Source organism: Lepidochelys kempii, chromosome 10 (genome assembly GCF_965140265.1).
Source record: "Lepidochelys kempii isolate rLepKem1 chromosome 10, rLepKem1.hap2, whole genome shotgun sequence".
Lineage (NCBI taxonomy): Eukaryota > Metazoa > Chordata > Testudines > Cheloniidae > Lepidochelys > Lepidochelys kempii.
Window position 1 is genome coordinate 67,688,627 of NC_133265.1, and position 22,070 is coordinate 67,710,696.

Sequence of the window (22,070 nt, forward strand, 5' to 3'; positions counted from 1 at the left end):
AAGTCAAAGCCTGAGCCACTTAGGTTTGTGGGTTCCCCTGTGGCATGGGGCCCTAGGCAATTGCCATGCTTGCTACCCACTAACGTGTGCCCTGGCTTTTATATGAAGAAAAGCAATTGTTGTGGCACAGGTGGCCTGTGGAGCCTTTATAGCATGGGGGGGGGGCTCAGAAAGAAAAAGGTTGAGAACCTGTGGTTTAAAGGATTTATTAACTTGTAGTTCTTGTTTCATTAGTACTTGAACTCTCTTATTAAAGAAGTGTGACTAATTGATGTCCTTACTTCTTACATCTTGAATCATATTGAATGACAGGACATTGCATTTATTGTGTAATAATATCAATTGCTGTAAAAGTTGGGAGTGGAATTTTTTTTGGTATGGGGCAAAAGGGAGGTTGCTCTAGTAAAAAGTAATATTTGGAGGCTTCCTCAGAAGCTGACACAAATGTTTCTCGATACCTCTACTTAAGCAGGGAAAATAAACAAATTGCTATATAATCTTTCCTGAAAAATGTGGTTGCGTAGTCAACAGCTGTTAGGGAGAGAGATAGCACAAGTTGTGATTCTCCACAGTTGTTGCTATAAGATCAGTCTGTTGAGTCCTGACATATACTTGGCATAGACTGCAAATACCTTGGCAAGTGTTTTTATAGTTAACTCATCTAAATAAACATGTCACACTGCTGATGTGGAGATCTTTGCTTTTGTGCCTGGGAGCACTAAAAACTAGTATGAGGCGATGGGCCTGCCTGATTCTCTTCTCCAACTATTCCTGTTTTTGCTCATTTAGTGTCTTAAAATGTTGGCAAGTTTTATAAGTACTCAGCCTTGTTAACATAAGCATGATTTCACTTCCATCTGTTTTCATATTCTTGGTAGGGTTGATCTGGTTCACTAATTCTCTCATTCAACCCAGATCCTAATATACTCTCCTTAGTACAGTACATATTTACTGTAGCATTAAATCAGTGTTGTCCAGCTTGATTTCTCATTCACTAGATGTACTTCACGTAACAGATGGATTCAAACTAAATAAAACCCCTTATCAAACAAAAACATGAGACCACAAAACTGCTCTCTGGATAAGAGAGGTTTGGTGCTTCTGGGAGAGTAAAATCTGAGGAGAATGCAGCAAGGAAAAGCTTCTGGGGAAAACCATGAAGTTATTTTGGGGGCTGCTTGAGGCTCACCTCAGCCAAACCATTCAATCATGTCTTCGTTTGCCACTGCCTAGCTCCTGCTACCAAAGAAAATATCTGGAGCTCTTATGTTAAACAGGAATGAGTCAAAGTTCTGCTGTCAAGAAGATTTTCACACTTAACTTCTGATACTTAGCTGGTCTCTGTACATGAGCACAGCAGCACAATTCCTACCTTACTTCTCCCTATAATGTGTTCCTGCTGTGTCCGTCTGGGTGCGGGAGGTCTGTGGGCAGGGAGGTTTAAAAAAAATCTGCATGTCAGAAACATGTGGGCAGCATTTAACCAGTGACAATCCCTGTATCAGGGCCAACCCTTCATTTTGGTTTTTGTGTGTGTGGTTTGTTTTTTTGGTTTTTTTTAACTCATGAAGCCGTATTTTGTCTGCCAAACACAGAAACCTTACTCATTTCACCACCTGGCACTGATAATCTTCCCAACCTGAAACAATACTTTTGGAAGCATGTATGTGCATCTGCTGAAAGACTGGAGTCCTAATGAATAAACAGGGCAGTTTTGTCACAAACTGGTCAAAACTGATATAAACTCTCAGCTGAACTTTCCATCAAGTGTCAGCCAGTCTGTGGTCTAAAAGAAAGACAGTTACTGTGCTATATTTTGTAGCATATGGTATAAATTTAGCTGTCATGTGGAGTGCCATCAACTTCTGCCATATTAGTTCTGTGCTGGGTATGTCATGTACCTTTCACACTTGCCACATAATAATAATAATAATTAATAATAAAACACACTTTGACCCAGGTGTAAATATTTCTTGGTTTTATCTCTTAAATATGGTTATCATAAGCTGTTAGAAGTCTGTCCTGCCTGTTTTCTATGCTTAATTCTTAAAATCAGATTGAATTAGTCATCTGATCTGAACCTGACTTCCTTCATTCTGAATATTATTTCTTTAGAGTGCTAGTCTGAGGTATTTTGTGTACTTTCCCTTTGGGTTTGTTTGTTAATGTGCAACTATTTTCACTAAGGGCTTGTTCAATCTCAGATGTAACTTTCAAGAAATATTTTGAAAAAGGGCTTGTTTCCTATTTTGCTTTCTTATGTCTAAAGAAGCACAGAAAATATTTTGATTTAATTTGTTTTTAATAGATTTTTTGTTTTTGTTTTTTTAACCTTAAAATATCAAGTATCTCCAGTCCGTTCTTTACTGGGTTTGCTGGAGCACTTGACTGGAATCTGAGTTTGTATATATTATTATTCTCACACTGTAATTGATGGGGAAGTAGTGTTGAGGTTTCACCAAAAATGTCCCTTTTCCAAAATATTAATTGGTCTTAGTACTTAATTGCTAACAAAAATAAATAAAGTTGCTCCTGGCTTTTGTGATGCCACTGGTTTTCTAGTCCTCCTAGATACGTGTAGGCTATAGAGAAGCTGAATTTCTAATTAAGAAAAACAGCAGGAAATAAAACCTTTCAGGTCTTCTTTATGCTGCAGAAAGAAGCAAAAAAAGGCACAAGTCCTCTTCCTCATCCTCTTAGTAGTTCAACTTAAAGCAAGTTACTGATGGGAAGAATTGATTTCATGGTGCTTTGTGCTAAGATAGCCTTTATGCCAAAATCATATTCTCTTTGTGAGCTGCATTAGCTGCATTATGCAGCAAATATGGGTCAGGAGCTAACCACATGTTGGAGTATAAAGAATCCCAAAAAGTATCAGTTAAATGGATTGGTCCATAACAGACCTCAGTTAAAATATGTTTCAGATATACGTTTATGTAAATCTGGTAGGAAAATTTTGCCACTAATATGCATGGAAATAATGTCTGTGTATTCCTTGTCTTTGTTATTATTTATATTACAGTCACAAATAGAAGTGTCAACTGTGATCAGGGACCCCGTTGTTCTAAGTACTATACATCCACGTAGTAAGACAAAGTCTCTGCCCTGAAGAATTTACAATCTAAATAGACAAGAAAGGCCAAGGCTGGCTGAAGATTTATTAACTTCATTTTAATGATTGGGATCTGAGGCACTTGCATATCGCCACACAGGAAGTCTATGGCAGAGTTAAGAACTCAGCCCAAATCCGTTGAATCCCAACCCAGTGCTTTAATCACGAGACCATCCTTCCTCTCATTTTTTTTTCATAGCGTGTAAAGGTTTGGGGCATATACAATTAAAAATGCTCTCCTTGGTGCTGCTTCGCATTGTCTCAAAATATAACCACTTCCCAAGGTGGGTCTGTCTACATTGGAGCTGGAGGTGTCGTTCCCTGCTCGGGTACATGTACGCATGCCAGCTTTGATCAAGCTAGCAAGCTGAAAGTAGCAGTGTAGTTGCAGTAGGGCAGGTGGAGGGATGGATTAGCCATCCAAGTGACGAACTAGGGTCTTGGATGGGATTGTACTTGGTGCAGCGAGGCTTTCCCACCACCTATCCTGCAGGGGCTGCACAGCTATTTCTAGTGTGCTGAAGCAATCAAAGTCAGTGCATGTAGGCTTTCCTGAACTGGAAGCCAGATCTCCAGCTCCAGCGTAGACGTAACTGGATCTGTGAGGAAATATCTTTTGATTGAAGTATATTATCTTTTGAATGGACCTCTAAATTCAGGCAGTTTCTTTGTATTCTCAGCCTGAATTTTTATACACACAACAATAAAATAATACATTACCGTGTGTGTGTGTGTATGTAAATACTTTACTAACATCCAAAAGTGCCTGCAGTGTGAACTCCCCGGGGTGTGTATATACAGTGATTCACATCAGACACCCTTCACCAAGCATCACAAAGCGCTTATGGTGAAGGCATTTAAGGTGTTAATAAGGCATTTTTAAGGTCTTTCAGAAGCCCTTATTTATATTTTGTTCCTAGTAACTTTCTACTTTTGCTTGACATTGTAACTTTTTGCCAGATACCTTGTTTTCCAAACTACTGTTGCTAATGCTGGAGTATTGCCTGCAGGCACTTTTACTTCCTACCACTTTATCCCTTCTTTCTATAAAGCTGTCAAATATGTAGTGGATTCCCTCTGATCTCTAATTTGTCTTATCCACACTTTTCTTATCTAAGAGACTGCTAGTACTCAGTTTGCTATGTTTTCTTTTGTTTGGGGGGGTTGTGTTAGCTTTGCACAGATGTGGTTGTAGGTCACAATTCAGTGAGGTACTTAAGCATGTGGGTAGTGGCATTTCCTTCAGTGGCACAGCTCAGATGGTTAAAGTTAGGTACATGCTTAAGTATATTGCTGAATTGGGATCTTAATCACCTTCAAATCTCTCTAAGCCAAATTTGCCTTAATATAAAGTAAAAGTGTATGCACCCAATCAGAAAAGCAGGAGACAGAGTAATCTGAATTCTGTATATTTATTTAGTTAGTTAGTTGACAGCATTCTTATAGATTAACCACATTGGGCCAAAACCCACTCCCACTGAGTTCAATGGAATCCTATTGTACTATCCTGTATATTTATGAACTGGAAACATCGGTGTGTGGGAAGGGGCACTTGCTCCAATAGTGGGTCCTGTAATCTCAGAGCTGCCCCTACTGCTTTAATATGTTCTTTCATAAAAATTGAATAGTTTTGAAATACTCGGTTTTATTTGATGGAAGTGGATTTAATGTTCTGGAACACATTCTTTAGCTTCTTGCCTTCATATATAAAATGTTGCAAAATATGTGGGAAGTCTTTTGAGGACCCTCTTAGTACGCAGTGAATATTTGGTATTGCATTTCTTTTTCTTCTGTTTTCTTCATTGCTTAACATTCCTTTCCCTGGTATTGAGGACAGAGGGATTTGGGCATCTGATTATGTCTCTTGATGGTAAACCCCATTAATCTGGTTTATGTTATGCTCCTATTCCCCAAGCTTCAAACCTCATTTTTTCTTTCCCTGCCTTCTTTATCTCTCAACCCCCAACTTCCTTGCCCCATACATACATGAGAGGCCACATTCACTCCAGGGAAATTTTCTTAACATTTCCCACTGCCGCTAATATCAGTCCAGTTCCATGAGGTGGGAGGGAGGGGGGTGTTGGAAGCCCAAGAATAGACAACCCATTGGTATCTGAAGCCATTTTAATGCTGTGTCATGTATTCATGCCCAAAGCAGTGTGGCATGACTGAAAGGTACTGATATCTGAAAACAGAGCATATTAATCTTGTGTCTCTCACTGAGTTACATCTCCAGTGAAACCAAAACCAAAACTTTTAAATGTCTGTGGCAGCTAATGAGCCATCCAAACTAGGGATAACACTGGTGTAGGTGATGTGCTATTAATGATGGCAGGAAATTATTAGATATTTTCCTTAATGTATGCAGGTCTTGTTATCTGTCCATCTTTTTGCGGGGACTGAGTTGCTGATCTTCAGTGTGGAGAAGGAGCTTTGTGAGCCTTTTCTCCATGTTCTACTTGACTTTTATTTCACCCATTTTAGAAATAAGCATCAAAGTCAGATTCAGGACTCACATAAGTAACTGAAAACATATAAAAATTATTAGGATTCCAAACAGGAGAGTTAGGGCTCCCTGAAACAACCAGTTCCTGTGCCAGAGAAATTGAAAAGGTTACTTAGCCACTTCCATAAAGAACTTGGCTCTGTGGGGAAGATATGCGATTTGTTCTAAGTGGCTAGCACGATCTATTACCTCATTGGTGTTGTCTGGTATATACACACAGCAGTCTTTTCCAATGAGAGCACAAGTCCCTCCTTTTGCCGCCAGCACTATGTCCAAGGCCTGACAGTTTTGGAGGGCCATCTGTCAGATTGCCCCTGTTTCTTTGGCCAGGGCTCTTAAACTTTCTCCGGTTTCATTTGCCATTGTTTCAACTACTGCTTATAACCTTAGGAGCCTTTTTGCATGGTGTATTACTCCCCCAATGGTATGAAGGAACCGCCAATGGCCTCTTCCCAGGTTAAGGGGCTTATGTTATTTACATATCATTGGGCATCTGTTAAGTCCCTTCTTTTATGCCTGAAATGGTTCCTAGCACTCGGAATTGTGGGAAGAGTCGGGCGGGATAACAGATTTCTGACCAATTAGCTGATAGTGCGGTATAAGCTCTGGTCCCACACACCCAGTGATGGCCTATTAAGGCCGGGAAGGGTCGATTGCGCCCATTTGTCATATAGGTGTTTGCAAAGGAGGAGGAGTATCCCCCAAAGGGTACAGGGTAATTCTCCTTACAAGGAGTGGTGTTATTTGCATGACTGTAGGGGGAACATGAGGTTGATTTCTCTGTTTGAATTCATATCTCCATACCCGGCCCACCACTTTTTAGTCTTGTTTGAATAATCCCATACACCATTGGCCACAATATGCTGAAGGCAATGGCTTTTCCCCAGATCCAGCCCTGTCCCATTACACACCCAACACCAATGACCTTTTCCCTCCACCACACTTATCCATTTAGATGCATTTATTCCCACCGCTTCCCAAGTGTCATTGCTGTTCCATATTTTGTTAACGGACGAGGCCCTCCAGTGAGGTCTAGGGACTTGCGTGGGGTAGCCAGGACAGGAACACCAGTTTGAGAGTGGGCTGGGATGTGGCTGCAGACCCAGCAATTAGAAATATTAAGGGCCTGAGCTATCCACACCTGCTGCTGAATAAAAGAATTGTCATTGTGGTCTCCCCAGACCATAAGATACTAGCAGCCGAGGAACAGCGTCTGCTTCTGGCAACCCTTACGAGAGCGTAGATTGTAAGGTATTGCAGACTGTTCCTCTACGTCTTCTTCTGGAGTCAAAATTGACTCTGCGTTGTCCTGAGGTGATGATTGGTTCTCTGGGTATGGTGCCTTCTTACACTGTGAAGCATGTATCCACGCTGCGATGCCAGATAGTTTAACAGCCGTCTGTGTAGTAAGCAGTACCTGATGAGGACCCTTCCACCGGGGCTCCAAGGCGTGCTTTCGATGATGGCGCCGTACGTAGACCCAATCACGTGGCTCACGGTTGTGGCAACCGTCGGAGGTGGGTTCCGTGGGCCAGGCAGCTCGAACCTGTGAATGGAAGTGATTTACAGCTTGCATTAGTCCCTTGCAATACTGAAGGAGCGCACTGTGAGTCAAGTTAAAATCTGGAACGGGAGTAATGGTAGTCATAGCTCGCATAGGGCGTCCCATAACAATTTCAAAGGGACTTAATTTATGCCTTTGGGATGGAGTGGATCTCATGTCCATAAGGGCTTATTGTAAGGCTACTGGCCAGCTTAATCCTGTGGAGTCACAAATTTTAGCAAGCTTATTCTTAAGTACACCATTTCGTCTTTCAACTGCACCTGCACTCTGTGGGTGGTAGGGACAGTGCAACAGGTGTCTGGTATGCAATATACGGTCCAGGTGTTGAACAAGTTGTCCAGTAAAATGTGTACCCCGATCACTGGACAGAGTAGTACGAATTCCCTTGGCAGGCATAATATGATTTAACAAACATTTGGCAACAGACAGTGAGTCAGCCTTGCGACAAGGAAAGGCTTCAATCCAACCAGAGAATAAACATACCATAACCAATATAAATTCATATTGTTGACACTTAGGCATTTGTGCAAGAACGGTGCTTGAGGAAGGCCCCGGAACCCCTGGGCCACTTTTACAGGTTTACCAATATTATGGCTTTGGCAAATGGTACAGGCTGCACAGTGGCGGGCTGCAAAACAGCTAAAATGGGTCGGGGGCCACCATCCTGTCTTTGTTACAGCAGAGACCATCCCCCCCTTTCTGACATGCGAAACACTGTGTAGCAGGACGGCCAGAGATGGGTAGAGTGAAAAGGGGGCTACAAAGGCGCCAGTAGGCGAGCGCCAAAAGGAATCGGGATGTAGAGAGCAACCTTGGGCAACCCAGGATTCTTTCTCAGTTTCTGGGGCAGAGTCTTGGAGCAGGGCGAGGTCAGTGAGGGACCAGGAGGGTAAGAGGAGAGCGGAGAACAAGGGAATCAGACATTTCGACTAGGCACGCTGCAGCAGCCACAGCACACAGGCAGGAGGGTAAGCCTTGGGCAACAGGGTCTAAAGTGGCAGAGAAATAAGCCACTGGGCGGTTCTTTTCTCCATGCATCTGAGTGAGAACTCCAAGTGCAGACCCAGATTGTTCATGACAGAAAAGGGTAAAAGGCTTAGAACAGCCAGGCAGCCCTAAAGCAGGGGCAGAAGCCAAACCCTGTTTGAGGGAAACAAAGGCAGAATTGGCCTCAGGGGGCCACAGCATGGGGTCAGGCACAGAGAATCGAGTGAGTTCCTGGAGAGGTTTTGCAAGGGAGGCATATTGGGGAATCCATTGTCTGCAAAATCCAGCCATGCCTAAAGACTTCCGGACCTGGCGTGGGGAGTGGGGTCGGGTAAAGCTAAGCATAGCTTGGACATGGGTGAGAGAAAGTGCACGGGAACCCTGGGAGAGGAGAAAGCCAAGGTATGTGACAGAAGCTTGACAGAGTTGTAGTTTAGAGTGAGAAGCTTTGTGACCCTTATTTGCTAGGGCAGTAAGGAGCGCTAAAGAGTCAGTTTCAGAGGCAGACAATGAAGGGGAACAGAGGAGTAGATCATCTACATATTGGACTAGTGTGGACCTGGACGGGAAAACAAGGTCAGCAAGGTCTCGGGCTAATGCCTGGGAAAAATATGACGGGCTTTCAGTATACCCCTGGGGCAGTGTGGTCCATGTGTACTGTTGCCCCTTGTAAGAAAAGGCAAACAGGAACTGGGAGTCAGGGTGAACCAGGACAGAAAAGAAAGCAGAGCACAAATCAACAACAGTAAAATGAGTTGCGTCTGGTGGGATAGAAGCCAGAATCTTTTAGAGAGGCAAGTTTTGATTCTGTCCACCTATGATATGCCTCTTCCCACCACTGCATGAAACAATCAACCTCTCCTTTTGCCAGTTTAGTTTTAGGTTGGCCGAGTTTATCTTTTAAGATGTCTATTCGGTCTTTGTCCCAAGATCCTAACAGTGGCCACTGAATTTTGGGATTCTCCCGAGTTAGCCTTTTGAATTCCCATACACATCTTTCCCCCTCCCCCTTCAAGGTCAGCCTTTTGAAGCCATCCCCCACCCATGTCATGAGGTTTTCTGTTCATTAAAACACAACAATGCTAGCAACAAGACAAACACCACAGACAAACAACACAAAACATAGATCCATGGTATTCTGAGTTATTCTTCCTCTGTTGCCAGCTTGCTTGTAGAGTCTAAAAACAAAAGAAACAATTTCCACTCCCCTGGTGGGGACAGATTATTGCTTAATAATAATACCACTTTCTTTTACAAATTTCCTTGCTAATTGCTGGAAAAACAGAAGAATTATCTCCAGGCTGTACTTATTTTGTTCTATAGTCAGGCTGTTCTATAGTCAGGCTAGTGAATTACCCCACTCACTGGTCATTTATGAAATTCATGAGGTGGTGTACTTCAGTTTCCCCTCTTGTGCAACAGACCATGTTTGCAATAGTTTCTCTGCTGTACCAAGCAATAAATTTATTCTCAGGTAATAGCTGAGACACAGCTTCAGATTTTAGCACTATTCACACACACAAAATTCTCTTTTGCCTAACATCCCTTGCACTGTGATTACTCTTTTACACAACTGTACCCTGATTACACTTCCATCTTGTACAACTAGACACACCCAGGAGCAGCCAAGTTAAGTTCCAATAGAAACCCCTTACATCCTTTAGTGATTTTGATTACATTACCCAATAGTCAAACAATTTTGATCAGATTCTCTCTCTTCCTGCTGCCTGCAACAGTCCCTTACAGACCATTTCTGTGGGAAAAGGGCCCATTTTCCCTCAGAATAGCTGTAAAGGCTTCTGGGGACGGAAGCGTAGTGGTGGTAGTAGCAACTCTACCTGACCCCCTTAGCCTAGAAAATTTTTCCAGAAATTTACAGGAGTCCAGACTCTTCCTAAAATACATAAACTGAGCCGGCGTTCCTTTAGGGAACTGTCCCAACTTAGACGTCTAGTTACCCATACAAGAGGTCTTTACACACCAATCACACAAGAAGGAAAGTCGGGTTCATCAGAACGATGCCCGGTGCAACACACAAAAGGAGCCCACAGGCTGCTGCCTTAATCGCCCTTGCTTTCACACCAAAGGTTTTACCCAAGGCACGGTGCGGCTGCGATTGTGCAGATTTCACTCACTCAGACCGTGGGGACAGGAACCCTTTGGTCAGCTGATCCCCGGATGGAGACGGCGCCCAGACTCAAACACACCACAGGGAGGACGGATAGACACAGAGACAAGACAGTCCTCAGTCCGGACAAAACACAGAAATAATTACCTGACCAGATTCCTGATGTCAGATCCCGGGATCCCTGTCAGAACAGAGTGGGAACCAACAGGTTCGATGGCATAGACTTCACTGTGGTCATGCACCCTTCCATTCTGGCGGAGGACCGCTCGGGCCAAATGCCCAGGTGCCGGCTTGCCACGGCCATCCTAAGAACAGTCAGGAGTCACAAGGCCTCAGTGAAGATGGTTGCCATCTTGGTGGAACCTCCAAATTGTCAAAGTCAGATTCAGGACTCACATAATTTGTCAGACCACTCTGTTTATTAACAAAGCACTTTGCTAATGCACCCATATGTGAGCCCCTCTCTGAGGCTCAAGATAACTTATTTATACAGCTAAGCTGAAGCCAATTTAACATAAGAGACAAAAGAAAGCAGAAACTGACAAATATACATACATATCTTATTTGCATACTAACGTTTACCAATCTCCTAGCTCAGTAGGAGCTCTAAGTTAATTGGTTTGAGGACCCATTGTCTCACACTCTTTAATGTTTCTCTTCCTGACAACTATATTTCAACAAACCCTTCAAGTAGCATTTCTTTAATGAATTATAATTTCAATATAATTCATTCTACTTTCACATAAGCTATCTGCTGATTCTATCATAATTCAGAAGGTTGAGTATGGATTACATTGTGAGTAAAGAGAGATGCTTTACATGATAGAACCCTGCAATTTACAACAGGGCAAAGATACATGGGAAATGGTAGAGTAAGATGCAATATAAATTTCCCATGATGGATTTTATAATCATGCTTGTGTGGTCATAAAAAGGAATTCCCATGACCATATTTAAAATTCACTATCTGTTGTATAGATGCCAAAATCCTTACCATCTGCCTGTCATGTTGTTTTGTTGTCAGACAAATAAGGCAGGAGAAAGTACAGTAGGTAACTGTCATTCATGGAATAAGAGCTGTGCAGTGTGTGAGCTTATGTGAGCATAAATTCCACTACAGCTTTTGTTTTTCAATTTTGTGGTTTACAACAAAAACAACAAATTAAATCCTTTTTCTCTGCAAAGTCCTGAGGATTATAATCAGCCATAAGCAGATTTAAAAGGAAATTTGCTTGAGTAAGCACTCAGGGATTTGCCATACTCTTTTTTTTTTTTTTTTAACTACAAGCATTGAAATAAATGTTATGGCCCTTTTCAGCCTATTCAATGCTTGAAGGAGAGATTTCTGCCAGAGACTGCTGAGGAAATGTTTATCTTGCACAGTGCTTGTTGTCTTTTGCAATATGTAGCTTATGTAGCTGTTTCTGAGCTCAGTTTTAATTCCTAGTATTGTAAGGCTGAAGATACAAAATTAAATGTCATATCTTGGTTTCCCCCATGCAAAGCCCAGTTAAAAATACTTTGGGTGTGGAAACTATGGTGGGACAACCTGGAGATAGCTGCAGGATTAAAGCAGCAGCTACTGCTCTTTGTGATCACCACCTCCTGTGGGGTTTTGTGGCTTGATGGATCCATAGTGTGGGCAAGTCCATTGACTGCCTCCCTTCTACACTCTGTCCACCCAGAATATAGGAACATGGAACCTGCCATCCTGGATCAGACCAGTGGTCCAGGTAATACAGCATTCTTTCACCAAGAGTGGCCAGTACTAGATATAGTACTTCAGAGGAAGGTTTAAAAAAAAAGCAATAGACAGTTGTGGGATACCTGCCATCAGAGAAAATTTACTCCTACCCCCTGATAGCTAGAAGTTGGCTTATGCCCTGAAACAAAATGCCTTATGCCATGTTCCCATGTACAGCACTTCTACAGAGCTCATTTGACGGAGAATCATATATTACCCCAAGGGTGTGCAAACTTCCAATCATGGTCTCCCTTACCGTTCACGGAATTTGTCACTTCCCCCCTCCATTACTTGTAATCGGAAGTAATCCCTGACTTCTGCGCTGTTGCTGGCAGCAGCACTGCCTTCAGAACTGGGTGGCCAGAGAGCAGCGGCTGCTGGCTGGGTCTTCACGTTGTTTGCAGAGCAGGAGGACTATTTTTCAATCCTGCCCCATAATACCCACTCCGTTTTTATCCCACTGCCGCTATTATGACAGTGAACCCTGTGGGACCCGCGAGATCCCAGGTTCTTCACGCTTCCCGAGGAGAATCTCTTGCCCCCTGTTTGCGCATCACTGGACTATCCCTTACCCTGCCTGTCTGTGGTCTGTCTTCTTGCTCAGCAGAAATGTGGTGTTCCTTTTGTATTTCAACCCTTATGTGCCAGTGGAGAGGAAGCCAAGACTTTTCCTGAAATTAATTATTTTTTGTTTTTGTTTTGCTTTGGGAGATTTTCACTTACATTTTCATGTTTCTATTTCTCATTTCCTTACCAGCATTTTGCATGGGTGCAAACATTTACGCAGCTTTCAAAATTAGTACTGCAAGTAGAAACTCAAAGGTACTAATGTACAGGGAGCAGATTGAATTTCAGAATGCATTGTTTGGCTTGCCATACATCACTAGTGAGTGAAGCGATAATTGTGTCATTGTAAGATAAGACTGAACTGGTTTTCTATTTCTGTTCTATTAAAAAATCATCATGCTAAGAAAGAGCAATGATGCATTCACTGCCTCTTGCCCAGTGGAATATAGACTATTGAAAAGCACAATGAATTAGTGTCAATTTTTTAATGAAACAGGACATGAATAAGTGACAGGCAGTTCCATTAAATTAGGGCACTATGTAACATCAAAGAAAGTTCAGGGAAGTAATTATTATTTATTGTATATAACGTCTTCAGTCCTGAAGTGTTCTGAAAAGTCAAGTTGTCCCTGTGCTGAGGAGCTTAGTCTAAGACAACACAGGCATAAAACAAACTCAGAATGGAGTTAGTGCATTTTAACTCCAATGCTTCATGAAATGTATGTGTCCAGGATGCTCGAGTGCCCAAGAAGCATTAGTATTCCACACCAAAAAAAGAGCATACTTCATATTTTCAAGTAAACTGGATGTGTCTGTGGGTGGGTGAGTGGGAAGCTGCAGGGGGAAAGTAAGATTAAGCAGTTCTAAGAAATGCAGCTCTGAAAACCTTTCAAATTCCCAAAGATTTGAAGCTTGGGACCTGATGCTAGACTGAGCTCTGCATGGGCAAACCCAAGTGCCTGCATGGAGCCCTGTTGACTAAAAGGGGTTTGGCATGGCGAAAGGGGTCCACCAGGATGGTTCTCTTTGCAGGATTGGGGCCTTAATTAATAATGCTAATGCTTTCCAGTCCTATCCATTTTCTCATTATAATTAAATCTAAGTATCTGTTTAAAAAATGGAGATTCTTGAATTTGACAGATTGTACAAAGAAAAGGAGTACTTGTGGCACCTTAGAGACGAACCAATTTATTTGAGCGTAAGCTTTCGAGAGCTACAGGTCACTTCATTGGATGCATACTGTGGAAAGTGTAGAAGATCTTTTTATACACACAAAGCATGAAAAAATACCTCCCCCCACCCCACTCTCCTGCTGGTATGGACACAAATCAGATGTCAAGAATTATAACATTCATAAACCAGTCGGAGAACACTTCAGTCTCTCTGGTCACATGATTACAGACATGAAAGTTGCGATATTACAACAAAAAAACTTCAAATCCAGACTCCAGCGAGGAACTGTTGAATTGGAATTCATTTGCAAATTAGATACAATTAACTTAGGCTTGAATAGAGACTGGGAGTGGCTAAGTCATTATGCAAGGTAACCTATTTCCCCTTGTTTTTTCCTACCCCCTCCCCGCCCCCCCAGACGTTCTTCTTAAACCCTGGATTTGTGCTGGAAATGGCCCACCTTGATTATCATACACATTGTAAGGAGAGTGGTCACTTTAGATAAGCTATTACCAGCAGGAGAGTGGGGTGGGGGGGAGGTATTTTTTCATGCTTTGTGTGTATAAAAAGATCTTCTACACTTTCCACAGTATGCATCCGATGAAGTGAGCTGTAGCTCACGAAAGCTTACACTCAAATAAATTGGTTAGTCTCTAAGGTGCCACAAGTACTCCTTTTCTTTTTGCGAATACAGACTAACACGGCTGTTACTCTGAAACAGATTGTACGTTAACCTTCACAAATCAAAATTAAATATCCTATGTTTGTGTTTTTCATTTAAATCTACTTCCTCAGTTGAAACAATATTCAGCTTATATTAAATTTTGGAAAAGCTGTTGAACATTTGGGTTCTATTCACTGTTAGCATAAGCGTGTGCTACTCTGCCTATTTATACCAGCAGAGAATTGGGTCCTTGGCATAGTTTTTGAGTACCTTTTTATTTAAGAGAGCACAGTAACAAAATAATTTATTCAGATACAGCCCTAAAATGTTATCTAGTTGAAACATTTTTTGAAAATAATTGCAGTCTATCCAAATTTGCAGGTGCCCAATCAATGCAGTTATTGTAAAAACTTTATTAGATACACTGTGCACTGATTTCTCAAAACTCTCTTTATTTTAAATTTCCAGTTATGTTACATTATATTCTATTAGCCACTGATTCTCTCTGAAAATGTACCAGTTCAATTTATCTGTTTGGGGATATTTACTTACAACCCACTCATTATAGTATTTTTATCACTTTTTATAATTATGTCATGTTGGTTCTTTTATAACTTAATATGGTCCCTATTCTTACATTACACAGCTTATATTGTCACTTGTTTCATTTATGCAATCTATGTTAAAATCACCTAATATCATTATTTCTGAATATGCCCCGAAAGCCTGCAGATGTTCTCCCAGTCTGCCTATAATATTTATAGTTGATCCCTTTGCTCTGTAAATAGCCAACAATATGGGGTAGATTAACCCTAACAAATGCCTTAATCATTAAAATCTTCAGACCTTTCTGGCTGGCTGACATGGAGTATCAAGCTGAGGAAGGTAATTCATTATTGCATATTGCTGGATTCCACACTGAATTTCTCTCCTGAAACAAAATATAACACTACCTGTTTTAAATGTTTATCCCAAATTAGTGATTTCTGACTATTTTTCAATAAAACCCTTGGCCAAAATTTTCAAACCTGAGTGTCTAAAGTTAGGCTCCAAAATGCATATTTTGTCACTCAAGTAGAAGTGGCCTGACTTTCAAAGATGCCAAGCAACCTGCAGCTTCTACAGGTTTTTGTGGGATTAGTTCGTGCTCAGCAACTCTGAAATTCAGGCCAGCTCTATATAGGTATCAAAATACAGATCTAAGAGGCTAACTTCAGGCATCCACATTGGAAAACATTGACCTATTATGTATGCCATGTTCATTAAGGCCTTGATCCAGCAAAATATGTACACATATACTTAACTATAATCTTGTGAGTAGCACTGCTGACTGGACACTAAAAGTCTGGTTACAGGAGTAACTGCAACCAGCCTCCCCGCTCTCAAAGACCCAGCTCCAGTGGAGAGAGGTAGGTACCGGCTCCGTGCCACCCTGATGGGGGATCCTCTCTGCCCCCCGCCCCTTGTGCTTTCCTCTGGCCCCTGCCTTACTCCAGGAACTGACCGCCACCCTGGTCCAACTGTGCGTTTCCCCCTGGCCTCTGCCTCGTTCTGGGGACCACTCCCTCCCTTTGTCCTGCTGTGCTCTTGCCCCTGGCCCCTGCCTCGCCATGGGGGCTCTGAAGGTTCCTTCTCCACTCTGAACTCTAGGGTACAGATGTGGGGACCTGCATGAAAACCTCCTAAGCTTACTTTTACCAGCTTAGGTTAAAACTTCCCCAAGGTATAAACTATTTACCCTTTGCCCTTGGACTTCCACTACCACCACCAAACATTTATCTGGGTTTATTTATTAGAAAAGTGTTGTTTGGAAATGTCTTTCCCCCCAGAATCCTCCCAACCCTTGCACCCCACTTCCTGGGGAAGGTTTGATAAAAATCCTCACCAATTTGCATAGGTGACCACAGACCCAAACCCTTGGATCTTAAGAACAATAAAAAAAAGCATTCAGTTCTTGAATAGAAGTAACAGTAAAAAAGAAGTAATAATAAAAAGAATCACCTCTGTAAAATCAGGATGGTAATTACCTTACAGGGTAATTAGATTCAAAACATAGAGAATCCCTCTAGGTAAAACCTTAAGTTACAAAAAGACACACAGACAGGAATATCCATTCTATTCAGCACAGCTTAATTTCTCAGCCATTTAAAAAAATCATAATCTAACGCATATCTAGCTAGATTACTTACTAAATTCTAAGACTCCATTCCTGTTCTGTCCCTGGCAAAAGCATCACACAGACAGACCCTTTGTTTTTCCCTCCCCCCAGCTTTTGAAAGTATCTTGTCTCCTCATTGTGTGTGTGTGGGGGGGGGGGTGAGGGGAGAGAGAAAACCTGGATTTGTGCTGGAAATGGCCCAACTTGGTTATCATACACATTGTAGGGAGAATGATCACTTTAGATAAGCTATTACCAGCAGGAGAGTGGGGTGGGGGGAGGTATTTTTTCATGCTTTGTGTGTATAAAAAGATCTTCTACACTTTCCACAGTATGCATCCGATGAAGTGAGCTGTAGCTCACGAAAGCTTACGCTCAAATAAATTGGTTAGTCTCTAAGATGCCACAAGTACTCCTTTTCTTTTTGCGAATACAGACTAACACGGCTGTTACTCTGAAACTTGTCTCCTCATTGGTCATTTTGGTCAGATGCCAGCGAGGTTATCCTAGCTTCTTAACCCTTTACAGGTGAGAGGATTTTTCCTCTGGCCAGGAGGGATTTTAAAGGGGTTTACCGTTCCCTTTATATTTATGACAGGGGCCCACAAATATATTTGGCACTGGGCCCACAAATGGTTAATCAAGCCCTGATGGCCCCCATCACTGTAGTACCTGACAGCCTCACAACCTTTAGTGTATTTATCCTTACAACATGCTGGTGAGGTAGGGAAGTGTTGTTATCCCATTTTACAGCTGAGGAACTGAGGCCCAAAGGGTATGTCTACACTGTGATAAAAGACCCATGGCTGGCCTGGGTCAGTTGACTCAGGCTCACAGGGCTTGGGCTGCAGGGCTATAAAATCACAGTGTAGAAATTCAGTCTCATGGTGGAGCCCGGACTCTGATATCCTATGAGGAGGGAGGGTCTCAGAGGCTGGGTTCCAGCACAAGCCCGAACACTGCAATTTTTAGCCCCACAGTCTACGCCCCATAAGCCCAAGTCCATTGGCCCAGGCTCCGAGACTCATAGACTCATAGACTCATAGAATATCAGGGTTGGAAGGGACCTCAGGAGATCATCTAGTCCAACCCCCTGCTCAAAGCAGGGCCAATCCCCAATTTTTGCCCCAAATGGTCCCCTCAAGGATTGAACTCACAACCCTGGGTTTAGCAGGCCAATGCTCGGTGCTGTGGACTTTTTATAGCAGTGTAGATATATCCCAAAAGACTAAATGACTTGCCCAAGGTCACACAGGAAGTCTGTGGTGGAGAAGGAAATTGAACCCAAGTTGCAGCCCTGTGCCCTGACCACTGGATCATCCTCCTTCTCAAGAACATACCCCTTCTCTGCCTTATAAAGCATATGCAAATGTAACACATTAACGCACTGTAACTCTTTGTCCCCCTCTAGTGGCTGGACCAAGTATTGAGGGTTATGAGTCTGATTCTACCTCTGAAGTAATGGACCTGAGGTAAAATTTCCAAAGGGACTAAGGTCCAAATTTTCAAACATATTTAGGCACCTAGAGATGCAGATGGGCATTTAGTGGAAGTTATAAAAGCATCCTAGGCTCTGTAAAATTTTACATCCAGTCTTTTATCTAAGGTGGTAGATTCATAGTATAAGATCCGAGGTCCTGGCTTTTAAATCCTTAACCCAGTCCTGATGTATGATGTTGGCAGCATTTGTCATCTTCTACAACTTTTCATGGGTTAAGCTGTTTATGGGCAACATTGTCTAAATTGTTTTGCACCCTCTTATAGACCTGTGCATAATTGCTCAAGACTGGCACGTATTTCTTTTTTAAATTAATACTGGGTTTAAACCTCTCAGGTTAGCACACACCAAAGTCCTTTATACTTGCAGAAAAAGAAAAGTTTCTTCTTGGAAATGTATTATTCTGCAGCAGTACTTACCATGATACTAAAGCCACTTCCTTTTAAGTAAGCACTTTCCTGGTACACCTAAACTAAGTTTTTCTTTCTATCTTGATATCACAGTATACAAAATAATGTCTAGATTAGAGAAAACCAATTCAGAAACCATCTGACCTTGGGTTAAGAATTGACAAGTTTTGTTTCTTAAAACAGTTAACGAGGAAATCAAAGATCAGAGCCTAAAAGGCAGGCATTTGGAAGTCTGCTTTCTTTGCTTTGCATATTCATAACCCTTTTTCTGCTAGTCAACTTCATATGTACATAGAGGAGCATATGTTCCATAGAATGGTAAGGAAAATGCCTTGATCAGTTGAAGAGTTGCGCCCCAAAAATGTGCCCAAAATTGCAGTGTGTCATGCTCCACACTGTTTAGTAGTCATAAACAATCTGTAGTTGCAGATCAGTTGAGGGTTTGCTTTGTTTTTGTTTTTCTGCCACCAGTTCAGCTCTCTCTGAGACAAATAGTAAATCTCCCACTGACCTGAGTAGGAACAGTGTTGAGCCTTTCATACTGAACCCTAGTTTTGCCATTCACCTTAATTCAGAACTCAGCTAATTGTATGCACCTTCCATTGAAGTCAATGGGGCAAATCCTGATCCCTTGGAATTGGTGGAATTCTACCACTGACTTCAGGGAGACTGTCCTTTGTCTCAAGAGGACTGTAAGCCACTCTGAGGACAGAATCTAGTCCAGTAACTCTGAGAAGCCTCCTGGCCTTCCCATCATTTTGTTCCAGTTCTGGAGCTGCTTCCTTTCAGCTGTGGATTTGAGATTCAGAGAAGGCTGGTAAGCCTCCTGGAGACAGGAATAACAGAGCTGAAACACTGATTGTTTCTTTGTTAACAGTAAAATGCTAAATTAATGGGTACTGTCCTGAGACACTTGCGTCTCCCTACGCTCTCCTCCTTTCTCTTTTTTCACAATGCTTCCTTCCCCTTTTCCTTATCGCTCCTTCTCCCTTATTTCTTGTATCTTATCTTTCACTTGTTTTTTGATCTTCAAAAGCAAGTTAATGTTGATTCTGCTACTCATTAATTATATAGCAATGCCAAACAGTCCTGCTTGGTTTAAGCAATAAACCATAGCTGAGTAGTCAGAATCTCAAATATCTGTTACCCAGCTATCTAATAAAATATTTGTGGTCTCCTTCAAAGCAAAAGTCTAAGGGGTCCAAATTTGTGGTGAGGCAACCACTGTGTGTCCCCAACACTCAGGATCCAGTCATGAGGCTCCAGTTCCCCCAGATGGCCCTTTTGCTGGGAGGGAGGAGGTAGAAGCTGGCTAGCCCAAGAGGGTTCCTTGGTTACATCCTTTAGATTCCTGCCACTCAGCAAGTTGTGACACATTACCCAGTTCTGAACTACCAAGCAAAATGTGCTATTTGTGCCTCTCTACCATGTAGCACAGAGGGGAACAAAATCATAGACATGGTGCAGCTCCACCTCTTCATGTCTGGCTATGGATCTGCCTGCAGTGGGAGTGCTGGGAACCACTGAACCAAAGTGTAAATCATGTATATGATGGAAACCACATCAAGTCAGGAGGTGTGGCAACACCCCTAGTTCCAGCACCTGTCTGCATGATTTGGGCCTTCTATGTTCATGGATCTCTGGCTTACACAGAAATTGTAGGACTCTGCCTTTTATGTGCTGACTCCATCCCTAATTCTCCAAGGAAAGCATGTGTCATTTCTTGGCAGCTAACCTTGCCCCTTCCATGCATTTTTATATGGCAAAGGGAACGTATGGGCCAATTTCACAGTTTTAACTCGGCTGTAAGTTGTGAGTTTCCACGGCATTTTTCACACTGTCACTTTTGGGTTTGCAAAGAATTTCTCTCTATAATGGATTAGCTGCACCTTTGGGGTGTACTTGCTTAGAGCAGCTTGTCATACAAGGCAGGCTTAAGGCTGCAAGATAGTACTTAACATGTTACTTAATATTTGATGCCACCTGCACATGGCTTGGTACAAAATCTCAGGTGAAAAAAATGTGGGACAAAATATTGATCTCCCTTTCAACAAATAGACCTTTTTAATAAATTCTGTGTACTGCTCTTCAACTGTTTTCCCTCCTGAGCCCCATATTTCTTATGAAGAAACTGATTCAAATAAAAATGGACAGATATAACATCTGTGTGCTTTATAGTTTGGAGGGTTTTCATTTAACATTTTTTCAAGGAGCCTGCTTTAACACTTTGCTTTTCTGAAGATTTTTTTCCCATAGGTAGAATTTGCATCAGCATTAAGAAGTTTAGTTTGGAGACAGGGGCACAAAATAAACTCAGATAAAACAGAACTGAAACCTTTAGGGTTTTCTAAATCCAAAATAACTGATGTGAACTAACTAACTGGAAAAAAAATGTATCTAGTGATCTGGGCCCATATCAGTTAAATTGTGAAAAACCAAGATATTAGATCATGAAAACTGCCAAGAGTTTCTTAACTACGGATCTAAAACCAATGTGCTTCTTTAATATTTAGCTTTGGTTGTTTAAATGATTTTCTTCTCTCAGACTGAATTTAGCAGGTGATGAAAGACAAATTCTAAATAACCAAGTAACAGCTGACCCTTCTATGTTATAGCGAATAACACCCAGCTTTATACATTTGGAAAAACAGTGGGAAAGTGACTCCTGTATTTCTGTGCTTGGATATCTTAATGTATTTGATTGTTGTAGCTCATCATTAAAATCATAGAAATTGCTTTTAAGACCCTATGTGGCTTAAATTTGAAAAGCAAGGTATGCTTTGAAAGAATGAGGCCAGCTCATAAAATCAAAAGGATAACATAATAAATGAAATTCCAGAAACCTGAGCATGTCTACTATAGCTTTGCCCTCTTCTGACTGTGGTGTTGCTGTTGGCAGGCAGTAGGCTGTGATCGACAACTTGGGAGTAATGCCAAGGAAGACAACTGTGGAATCTGCGCAGGAGATGGTTCCGCATGCAGGCTTGTGAGGGGGCAAGCTAAGGCTCATGTTTCACCAGAAAAAAGTAGGTTGCAAATTGATCCTATGTTGATTTATCCTTGCCTATGTTTTCTGCTTATATATTAACCCAACCTATTGCAGAGTCTGACCTCTTCACTGTATACTTGTTTGCAGTTATCCAAAGCTACTTAATATAAAGTCTGTGCTAGATTAGTCTATTGAAATTCCATGAGGGATACCACACATTGGAGTATAGCTAGGAAAGAATTTGAGATATGCTTTTTTTCTCCTTTTTTTTTTAAGAGCCATTCAATTTATTCTCTCAGGAATAACCATCAAGATATGCATCTCATTTTATAGGGTATCCTCATGTTGCAATGTATGTGACACTGTGGCAACATTTTCAAATCAGGGAAACATGTTATGGACAGACTTATGGAAATTGTTGCATGTGACTGAAAATGCCTGGTTTTTAAGTTAACTCTACTCCTTTTTTAAGCTTCTGAGACAATTGTGGTTCAGAGGCAAGTTAACTACTTCCATGGTGCGGGACATACAAGGTTTAAAGAATTAGGAGTAAGATTTTGTCCGCTCATT

The 22,070-nt window shown here is 41.8% G+C and overlaps 1 protein-coding gene across 7 annotated transcripts in view; it reads left to right on the forward strand.

Annotated features, from left to right (window-relative positions):
- The window catches only part of ADAMTSL3 (ADAMTS like 3), a 279,320-nt gene that overhangs the window by 147,289 nt on the left and 109,961 nt on the right, over nt 1–22,070 (forward strand). For all 7 annotated transcript variants that reach the window (XM_073304072.1, XM_073304073.1, XM_073304071.1 and 4 more), the window contains exon 7: nt 21,411–21,537. In XM_073304072.1, the coding sequence (XP_073160173.1) occupies nt 21,411–21,537 (127 nt within the window). The remainder of the gene's footprint in view (nt 1–21,410; nt 21,538–22,070) is intronic.